Here is a 10,683-nt window from a genome sequence, read left to right as displayed (position 1 = left end):
ACAAGACATTCAACACTGGAATACAAAAATATCCACACCCTTGATGTATTTTTACAACCAAGAACGGCAGCGTATTTTAGAGGGATTATGTGGGAGAACACCAATTACCACATACTTACAAAGTAGAACAAAACAATTATGGCTTCTAAAGCAAATCAAGTTTTACCTCCATACCATAATTTTGCACCGATAGATTGATCTGTCACATAAAATCCCAATTAGTTTTCTGAAAGTTGTAGAATGAGCATGGCACAATGAGGAACAGTTCACATAGTGTGAATGCTTTTTGTAGGCAGTGTAAGACAACCTTATATTCTGAATTGTATTTATTTGTATATATTTTGTTATGCATTGTAAAACAAACTAAAATCTCTGTAATTACAAGATTTTACATTTTCGGACATAATGAAAAATGAACCAATCTTTTTGATGATCAAGATAGAAGTCAATCCTTTGGTAAAACACAAAGAAATACAGAAACTGAATAAAAACGACGTTCACTCTTGACTGAACAACTGTGAGAACAATCTGATTTAATCAGAATTTATAGCTGTAAAAAGAAATTTAAAAGCTTAAATATCACTCCTCCATCATCATTCTTAAAAGCAAGTACAAAGTTTGGTCTGTTTTATGTCGTCTTGCTGTGATTTATGGCAACATAATGCAATTAAAGGCTTGTCCGTCCTTCAGACATTGTTCCACAAGTCTTCTGATTTTTTTCAGATGAAGCTTTCCAAACTAAAGTTGTGTTTACAGAAGTGCAAGACGACACCTGTCAGGACTACAGCATAAAATTTGCACCATACAATTTCCAAATTGGGCACCATGTAAGTTGAAATGAACAGACTTTTAGATGGTATAAGATTAATTGTCAATAATCACTTTAATAACACGGAGTTTGTCCAGAATCAAAACAAAGATTCTGGATAAACTCAGTGTATCAATGATTTTGGGAGACGGAAGGAGTTTTGTCGTTGCTTTCCTCGTCATGAAATGATTTGGCGCCCCCTTGCGCTGAGTACGTGCCCCATGTTTTCTGTTGACAAGGGCAGCAGAGAACCTGACTGACCTTTCACCTCATATAAGTCAGGGATCTGCAGCCTTTATAAACCAAGAAGCAGATTTTGCTCCAGTCCAGTTAAATAAAACTCATCAAGAGCAGCGAAATGTTATGACCTTTTTGTGAAAAGACAACTTTTTACTTTAACTTTTTCAAAATGTTATTAAATGTTTATTACAGGAAAATTTGGGTCTTTTAAATGGCTTAATTTTATTTCTGTTTTTCGGGTTTTAAAACAGACAAACATAAAATCTTAAAGAAATAACTGGTAAATTTTCTTCTAAACTTGATAACGAGAAAAAAGATATTACTGCAAATTCAAAGCAAGATTTATTCTATGGGAAATACTAAAAGAAAGCCTGGTAAAATCTGCATTTGTTTTTAAAACATATATATTTATTCTGCACTTTTTAGCCATTAAGAGCCATTGCAGAAGGTCCAAAGAAACATTTAATTAGATTTTGAACTTGACCTATAGCATTGGTGTCTCAGTCTCAGCAACTAAACTATTGTCATTAAACAGTTTCACTAAGCTCCCAATTTTAAAATCTCAAATTGCTAAATAAGTAAAAATCCCCAAGCACTCACCATATAGTATTATTTTTAAAAATGTATTTATTCAAATTATAAGTATTATTTAGTGTGTTGGCATAGTTATACATTGGTTGTACAGTAAAATGAGCCTGAAAGCAGGAGTGTCTCTATAAATCAACAAACATTGGACTTGGTTTGAATAAAGCTTGTACAAAGAAGCAAACCACAGACGGTCAGAGAGGGATTTATATCAGCCTGACTAAAAGAAGGCACATGAACACAAAGTTAAAAGCTTTTTTCCCCTCCCTCATCAAACCTCTCTCTACTTGAACCACTCAGTTAGAACAGACATCACAAACTGTACATCTACAAACCTCACCCCACAGAGAAACAAACAGGACATTCATTACAGACACAATTTAGCATATTAATCATACAACACTGAATCACAAGAAATCAACCAGATCTTTGGGTAATAAGTGCAGCGGCACAGTCTCGTATCGTAGAACCATGACGCAGATCAAGAGTTCTTTCATGGAGTGAATTTTGGATATAAAGTGAAGGAAAAAAAAATACTCTGAGATTTGTTTGGGGAGTTTTTCCACCACCAGTCTTTGGTCTAAACGAGGTCAGAGCTGGAGTTAGACAGCATTGATTGTTGCAGAACTGGTCCTGGGTGCCAGGGATTAAAAACTAGACAAATCCTCTAGAAAAGACTCCAAGCTATGAGTTTTTAGTGTTAAAGGCATCAGTATTTCTTCTCATTTCTTTTCTCTCCAGAGCAGCTGGGCTTCAACACACTGTTGTGTCATAAAAACTGTTCTTGTGTCAGTGATGAGCCTAATGCTAACAGAGACATTTATGCTAGCCTTCTTTTAAGAAGCTAAGCTAGCTACCTCTAGGATATTCTGTAAATTTAGATTAACGACAGAGTGACTTTATCAAATCTTCACCCAAAATGTGAAACTAATCTCTTAAAAAGAAAACATTTTTTTACAACATATTTATATCTTTCACTTGTCATATTGGTGTTTTTGGTGTTTGTTTGTGAGAAGTTTAGCTAAAAAGTCAGAGTCCCTAAAGTCACAAAATATAGTCTGTAGTCAGAAATGAGCCTCTCTCTGGAAATATAGATACAAAAGAAGAAAATGTGTCACAATTAATTATCGCTGTTGTTTGTACACGTTGCTCAGACTCCAGCCAGATTAGACCAGTTCAGGCGTTGGATGAGGAGGACAGCGAGACTAAAGCTGCAATTTAAGTTTTAGTCAAATAACTTTGTGAGAACAAATCTCCTCTCTCTGTTGAGTGCAAGAGTTTTCAGAGCTGTTAAAACAACTGATGAACTGTCCTGAAGAAATTAACCAATGAAAATAAAAACCAGGCTACAAGGTAAAACATGGCTGTGCTTTGTCGTGTTTTTTTCCACCGTTCTCTTATCCACATCTCACTTACTTTGGTCATCTTCCTGCAGATTTTCAGCAAACTACAGCAGCTCTTTCTGTGTTCTAGGCCTACTGATGAATTTCTCTTCCTCGCCTCTTTACCCTTTCTCATCCGCTCTCCATGCTTCCAGCCTTGATCTGTGCACCTTCGTAACAATAAGTCATCTTCCCCAGAAAAGCAGAAATTAAGTGGTCCAAATTAGAAAGCAAATAATAAAAACAGCAACAGGTTACTCTGATCTTCTCCAGAAACTGTTCCTGATGGTGTCTGAGTCTAGTCTGTCGCTCACTGTGTTCTCGCTCCTGAATAAAGCACAACAAGCAGGCAAGGTGCAAGAAAAATGCACCAGAAATATTTGTTATTCCTTGGCCTTATACATATTTATATATATATATATTTATTTATAAAATCAGAATATTCAAACAGCAAAAGTATTAATCTCAAAAATATTATATATAAACATAAATATATCAATTAGTTTAACTAGATTTTTATGTGTTTTTTGGTTTAAAATTTTAATTGTATGCACAAGCCCGCAAATGTAGAGACAGGTGGCGTCTGATTGGCTAAAGCGGAGCGAGGTCTGCGTTCGTGTGATTGGAGGATGGGGAGCTTAGGCGGTTCCTGCTACGTCCGGTCAGGGTGGCCATCATCTGGAGTTCAGCCTCGGAGCCGTCTGGGGAACAAAAACGAATCAAAGCTCAGCAGGATGTGAATAAAGATTCTGCAGCAACAAAGAGTCAGATGCAGCTGGGGAAAAATGAGAGCACTTTTCTTTAAACTTGAGACTGTCATACTTCTATAATGGGATGTAAACTGAAAAGAAAAATCCTCTCTCACCACAGACAAGTGTCCGTTCTTTGCCTTTTCCACGTGTAGTTCTGACCCGGGCGTGAAGTCTATGATCCCTTCTTTCCCATTACCTGCTGTAAACTTTATACTACAGGAACAAAGCAGATAAATGGAGTTACAACAGTAAACAGAGAGGGCAGATTTACAATTTATTTTCTCCGCTACAATACAGAAAACATTCACACACACACAGGATGTGGTCACAAGTGAAACTCCAGGAAAATAAACGTGTGATCAAACTTGTGACATATTTGTAGATCGTCTTTGGTATTATTAGAATCTTATTCTGGGTGTGGGAAAATTTGAGAAAAACTGGAAGAATTTAAATCCTCCTACAACCACTAGAGGGAGTTATTTTGATTTGTCATCAGAGGAAAACAGCATTCAGAAGGCTATAGGAGCTCACAAACAATTCACAAGAAGTGAACTATTGTTAAGGTATCAAAGCTACATTATACTTTACTGGACAATTCTCACATAAGTTAAACACGGAAAAACAACAACCACAAAAAAACAATTTAGCTGGAAATATGGCTCACATTTTGCAATGACGTGGATTTTTGTGGTGTATCTTTACGCATCATCAATCTGAGGAACTCCAACATTGACAAAGGCTATGTTTTGATTTTCTTATGGAGATGAAACTAACAATTCATAGCTGATCAATGCTCGTTGTGAACACACATTTAAAGCTAGCTTTGCTGCGTCTGTTCCGACTCTCACCTGCCCTGGTTGATGTTGATGCTGTTAATTTTGTCGGCACAGATGGCGATCTTGGTCAGGGTTTCGATCACATGGTCGCTCTGCAAAACCACGTCCCCCTGGGAGTCAACGGGCACAAACACATTTAGCATTTTCACACAAATGAAATGAGAAACATTCTCAGGAAGCTTTTGTGACTCGTCTTTCGTCGCACCTTTTGTTTGTTGTCCTCACTGGGCACGTGCAGAACAAACAACCCATCACTGAGAGAGCTGACCGAGATGCCTGAGACACAACAATAACGACAATAAGTCAGATCCTGGTTCAGTTTGATCATTTTCCATATAATCCTCAGATTTATTTCTCACCTTTCAGGGTTCCGTAATCGATGCGCTGTTTGAGTTTGCCCTCCTCGACGATGATGGCGCTGTTGGACGTGAGGAGCAGCTGCCGGGACCGAGACTTGTAGCCCTTCCTGTCATACTTGGTGACCGGCACTGCGTACTGAGATTACAGCAGAGACACGTCAGCATAAAAGCAGAACCCTTCAGCAGTATGAAACAAAGAAAGGCTTCACTAACCTTCATCTTCTCATTGCCCAGAGCTTGTATTGCTTTGGGGTTGATGTCCTCTCCATCTGAGCAGCAACAGAAAAGGTGGAATTAGATCAAATACTGGATAAAAATCGGCATCGTCTGAATGTTGAAGTCTCACTGAGTCTTGTGCCGACAAACAGCTTGGGAACACTCTGCGGGTAGTTGTCCTTCTTGTCCTTGAAGATCTCGCTTGCGATCATTTTCTGCTCCATCTATTTGTATACAAACCAGAGATGAATGAAGCAAATTCAAAGAGCAGCAAATACAAAGTATAGATTCTAAAGCGAAGGTTGTGACTGGTGACATTTCTCACCTGGTGTTTCCACTCAGAGTTGATCTTCTTGCAGTAACTCCACACCATGTTCTGCATGCACATCTTGCGCAGAAGCTCTGAAGCCTTAAGACACAGACAGGGTTTTCACAACATTGCATATAAGTGCAGTGTAAAAGAATTCGCCTCCCATAAACGTTCACATTTTGTCACATTACAAACACAGACTCCACTGTATTTTATTAATAATTTATCTGATAGACTAACACAAAGTAGTGCACACTGTAAATTATCTGGTTCTTGGAATAATGTTTTTCTTACAATGTTCTTTTTAGTTGGCCATGTTTTGGTTGTTTAGTGGCTATAACATCACAAAGTGAAAAAGTTCAAAGGGTATGAGGATTTCTGCAAGGCGCTCTATCTGATTTATAAGAGACAGTAAGTTTTCCTTTACTAAGTTTATTGGTTACTGCTTGTGCTTTATTTAAATTGTCAATAAATAATTAAATCAATATATTATATATTAAATCAAGAATGTCTGCAGTTAAACAAACCCAGATTCCCACCTGAGTCAGAGCAGCCGGAGGTGTGGGCCAGCTTTTGTCGAGGACGTTCTTGGGAAGGTTCCTGTGCAGATTCATGAGGAAGGAATAACGCACGTAGTCCAGGAAATACTCGTTCTCTGGACAGCGTTCTTTGTGGCGGTAGATGAAGCCTTTGATAAACCTGAAGAAAATGAGGAAATCACATTGTAATCAGTCCAAATAACAAGAAGGCTTTAAAATAAGTATTCATCTTCCTTACATCTTTTATTATATTCTGACATACTGCTGTATTGTCTCATACCTGCGTATAGTGTTAGCTGCCTGTCGCCGGCGCTGGGCCTTCCTCCTCGCCAGGAAGCCCCGCCACCAAGCCTGGATCGCAATGGCTGGTTGGGACAGAAAAATAAATTCATTGGACCAATGACATTTAACTGTTGTTTAATGTGAAATGCTAAATGCACATAGGACATGTAAAAATGGTGGCTTCCTAACCTGAGGTCCTTAGTTTTTGGTATTTGGTCTTCTGACAGTAGCCTTTCCATCCCGCCTGTAGCTTGGTGGCTATAAGGTAGGAAAAAGATTTAAATAAATAAAATAAAACTCAAAATGTTGATCAATCTCGACAGAATACTCCATCTCTTACCAAGGCCGTGTTTTCTGGTCTCCAGTGCATCCTCGGTGGCAAACAAAGTCTTTGGGAAGCGGATGAAGATTTTGGATCTGTTGCGTTTAGAAATGAAATGTTACTTTCTACTCTACATGAATAACCAGAATACTTTGTAACAACACGCACACAAAGTTCAGGTGCCAACAGTAACCTCTCTCACAGATTTCTGCGCAGCTCACCTTCCCAGTTTGTACTCCTCAGGCTTGTATCCCATGTGTTTGACAAGTGTGGACACACCATCAGACAGCTTTCCATTCCAGTTAGGCCATGTCTCTGGGCACAGGGACTTGTACCTAAACACAAAGAAGGCAAAACACACAAACACCAGCATGGTTGTTCAGATGTGAAGCTTAAAGGTTGAAGAGAACACAGTGATGGAAAAGGTTTGCTGTTTAAAAAGTCTCTTTGGCTGCAGGATCTATAAAGGTGACCCATTATGCTTCCTTGAACAGGTTATGATATACAAAATGTTTATTACATTTTTTGCACAAAATTATTCTTAGATATTGAGATTTTAGTTTGGTCAGTTCTTCCTATTTTGATCTCCTTTCAGAATGAGCTGTTTTAGGGCCTCTTGTTACTTTAAATCCAAATAAGCTGCAGTTGGCCACGCCCCCCAGCTCAAGGTTTACACATTCATCTGCAAAAAGATGCACAATTGAACAACTATACCTCTTTGAAAAGCAGAAGTAGAGCCTCCTGCACAACCAACCAGAATACAGCAAGTAGCTTCTTGATGGTAAGTCGATAAGAAAACACTCGTCTTTTCCAGCAGCCATTGTACAGCACATACAGTGGTAAAACTAGCTGACCAAATGAGCTGGCGCTCCAGTTAGGTTGCTAGGTGACAAGATGGGCTCAGCTGGGGTTGCTAGGTAACAGCACAGTACGTAGGTTTTTTTTTAGAGGGTTTATTTTTCAGATATCAAAAATAAAAATAAACTTACTGCCAAAAACAGTTGTTTTTTGTTTTTTTTGAAACACTTGGGATTTAAAAAAAAAATTTTTTTTGAGCTCTTAAAATCCCAATAAAAGTATAAAAACATGCAAATTTGAATTTTTGCATAACCCGCCTCCTTTAAGTTATCCTTTCAGGAACAAGTCTCAGGATCGCTGAGAAACAAACTAGTCATCAAGGCATAGATGCTAATAGATTGAGCATCCATGACTTTTTCTGAGGGAGAAAATGAGAGCTGCATGAAGAAATGTTTTTGCTGGTGTGTCTTCATTAAAAAAAGAAAAAAATAGAGAGAGTGGCTGATCACCTCTGTAGGAAGATCTCATAGCGACGCCTGTAAGCGAATCCAGCCCTCCTCACCCTCAGGTTCTCCATCAGTCCCAGATACTTGACCTGGTGACGGATCAGCACCTCGTCAAACCGACCTGCGACAGAGGAGAGAGAGAGAGAGAGAGAGAGAGAGAGAGAGAGAGAGAGAGAGAGAGAGAGAGAGAAAGAGAGAGAGAGAGGGGCAGAAATGAATCAGCCAGCTGGACAACATGAAGCAGGGAGAGGAGTACGTAGATGGTAAGCAGCAGCAGTAGGAGTAACAGAGGACAGAGGGACAGTGTGGAAACAACAAAGGGCCAAGTGTGGAGAAAAACAAAGGCAGCCACACAGAAGCTCATACTGTCGCTCCTGATGCAGCAGAAATCGGACTGTTTGGGTTGGTACTGGTAAGATCTGCATCATCACGAGGACCAGATCTGCTTCAGTGGCGTTTACAAAAACGTCTTAAAACTGACACGTCTCAAAGAATGATTTCAGTACCACTGATGTCATTTGACTTCACTAATCTGAATATTGAATAAAAAAATTTATTTCCACAATTTTGGAATAACACAGCTGTATTATGAAAAAAGATGAATTGTATAGATGCACTAAAAGTTGTTTGGTGACCCGCCAAAAGTAGATCTTTTAGATCTGTGAATGCATAATACCTACTCAATATATCATGCCATATTTTCACAAAAAAACAAGCAACCACAGCCCCTATAATGGATTACCTTGTACTTTTACATGATAAACGTTTGAGATCATGCACTGTGCTGCTGCCGCAGTTTTTGTTAACCACATCAATGGTCTGAAACCTGCGGTTCTTTTGACCTTTCACAGTGACTCTTAGACACATGGATAAAAGTAATGAAGAACCTGTTAATATTTCTAAATATAATTATAATTCAGGATGTAAGAGAGTGAAAGAGAGGAAAACTTTCAATGAAATTTCTGTGGCATGTAGGCAAAATCTAGAGCAGAAAAACTTAGTTTTATCGTTTTAGAACATGCTGAATTTGGAAATGTTGGCAGTCTTCTGGAAATTTTACTTAGGCTCAGCATCTTCATTCGCTACAAATTACACACGAAGGCTTGTAATTTAGTAACTAATAACTGTAGTTAATGTTAAATTTAAAAATATGATATCTAATCACTTTGAAGTTGTTTTAAGAGTCAAAAACAGATTTAAAGTTTCTGACCACCCATTATCATATTGTCACCTCTGCATCTAATGTAATTAATTATTATTTATATCACTTCACAAAAAGAAAATCAGAGTTGGTCAGACGAGCAGTCAGAAAACTGGTCAGAAAATTCTGATCGATGCGTCTCTGAATAAACGTCTAACTAGATGTTAAGACAATAATGCAAAGCTTTTTTTTAAAAAAATTTCTACATCCAAAAAACATAGTTCTACTTTCACTTACAGTGTCACATCTTTAGTTTAAAATCAACTAAAGGGCTACATAAATGCAGTAAGTCACTACATTACACATCAGTAAATAATAAAAAGAAGGATTAACACCCTACTTGCTTGCTTGGAGTCATTGGGCTTGATGCAGCGGACATACGACGGCTCCTTGGACATGAGGATTTCCATGAGTTTCGCCAGACTGGCTTTAAACTGGGTGGCTGCCTGAAAGGGCAGACACAGACGAATAAAAAAAAGATTCAAGACCGTTGGGAAGGGATGGACGGGAAGGCGACTGGCAAAAGTTGCAGTTCAGAAGAGCTGGAAACGACAAAGAGGCGAGCAGCAGGTTAGGTCGAGCTGAGGAGGACGATGTTAGCACAGCGATGGTCGATGCGACTGGACACTGGGTTCACTGTGGAGGACTGGGATGCCAACTTACCAGCTTGTGACAGTGCCCTGCATCATTATGTGTGTGTGTGTGTGTGTGTGTGTGTGTTGGGCATTCCTCAGTGCGAAGGCAGCTGCGGAGAATCCCCATCAAACAGCCCACTCAGCATCGGAGAGGGAAACACACGGCTGTTTATTGTGCTGTGGGAAACTATGCTGAGAAGCATTCAACCAAAACCAAATCATTCACTCAAAACCAGCAGGGGAACCTCCTGAGAGCACAAACGCAGATGCAGGGTGGAGGACAGCTCACCGTGTCGGGGCGTTTCTTGTCACTCAGCTCGTCTCGGTCAAAACACTGCGTCAGAATCTTGTTCTCAGACATGCACATAACCTGCAGATGCAAACACATGGACTGACCTCATGCTGGAAAAACAAACAGGAAAATGCATTGCTCTTTATTCAGTCGGTGCCTAACCTCTTTTAAATTCCTGAAGAGAAGATCGTTGTTTTTGTCCAAAAATCCTGGAGAAAAAAAAAAAAAGATTCAGTCATCTAATCACAAAACAACTGGTACCAGCTTCTCTTCCTACATTTCTAACACTACAGTAGGAGTGATGGATAAAAACTGAACTCATCTTCTAAAGTCTCTAATATTTACAGTGTGTTTACTTCTTAAACACCCTGTTCCTAAACAGGGTGGTATACTTCCTAAAATAAATGGCATCATGACGAAATTTTGCATAAATATTGGAGCAACATCTTAAGACATCAACCAAGAAGTTAAAGCTCTCGCTCAAATGGGTCTTTCAAGTGGACAATGACCCTAAACATGCAGTCAAAGTGTTTACAAAGAGGCGACGATTTACAGAAACCATCACAAGGTCATTATCCCAGTTATAAACACTAGTTCTGTCAGCAGGAATGAGCCTAGAG

At 39.0% G+C, this 10,683-nt stretch overlaps 1 protein-coding gene across 6 annotated transcripts in view; it reads right to left on the bottom strand.

Annotated features, from left to right (window-relative positions):
* Window positions 1-1,657: 1,657 nt before the first annotated feature.
* LOC103474896 (unconventional myosin-Ic) overlaps window positions 1,658-10,683 on the bottom strand; it is a 59,266-nt gene continuing 50,240 nt past the window's right edge. For all 6 annotated transcript variants that reach the window (XM_008426167.3, XM_017308369.2, XM_017308370.2 and 3 more), the window contains 17 exons: window positions 10,226-10,272; window positions 10,061-10,141; window positions 9,477-9,582; window positions 7,939-8,056; window positions 6,853-6,966; window positions 6,650-6,726; window positions 6,499-6,567; window positions 6,308-6,392; window positions 6,028-6,187; window positions 5,504-5,587; window positions 5,309-5,402; window positions 5,176-5,231; window positions 4,963-5,098; window positions 4,809-4,879; window positions 4,616-4,713; window positions 3,881-3,980; window positions 1,658-3,716 (listed from right to left, as the gene is read on the bottom strand). In XM_008426167.3, coding sequence (XP_008424389.1) covers window positions 3,690-3,716; window positions 3,881-3,980; window positions 4,616-4,713; window positions 4,809-4,879; window positions 4,963-5,098; window positions 5,176-5,231; window positions 5,309-5,402; window positions 5,504-5,587; window positions 6,028-6,187; window positions 6,308-6,392; window positions 6,499-6,567; window positions 6,650-6,726; window positions 6,853-6,966; window positions 7,939-8,056; window positions 9,477-9,582; window positions 10,061-10,141; window positions 10,226-10,272 — 1,523 coding nt within the window. In that variant the 3' untranslated portion in view covers window positions 1,658-3,689. The remainder of the gene's footprint in view (window positions 3,717-3,880; window positions 3,981-4,615; window positions 4,714-4,808; window positions 4,880-4,962; window positions 5,099-5,175; window positions 5,232-5,308; window positions 5,403-5,503; window positions 5,588-6,027; window positions 6,188-6,307; window positions 6,393-6,498; window positions 6,568-6,649; window positions 6,727-6,852; window positions 6,967-7,938; window positions 8,057-9,476; window positions 9,583-10,060; window positions 10,142-10,225; window positions 10,273-10,683) is intronic.

Source organism: Poecilia reticulata, chromosome 13 (assembly GCF_904066995.2).
Source record: "Poecilia reticulata chromosome 13, P_reticulata-male-v2, whole genome shotgun sequence".
NCBI lineage: Eukaryota > Metazoa > Chordata > Actinopteri > Cyprinodontiformes > Poeciliidae > Poecilia > Poecilia reticulata.
This window is presented reverse-complemented; position numbering and strand designations above follow the sequence as displayed.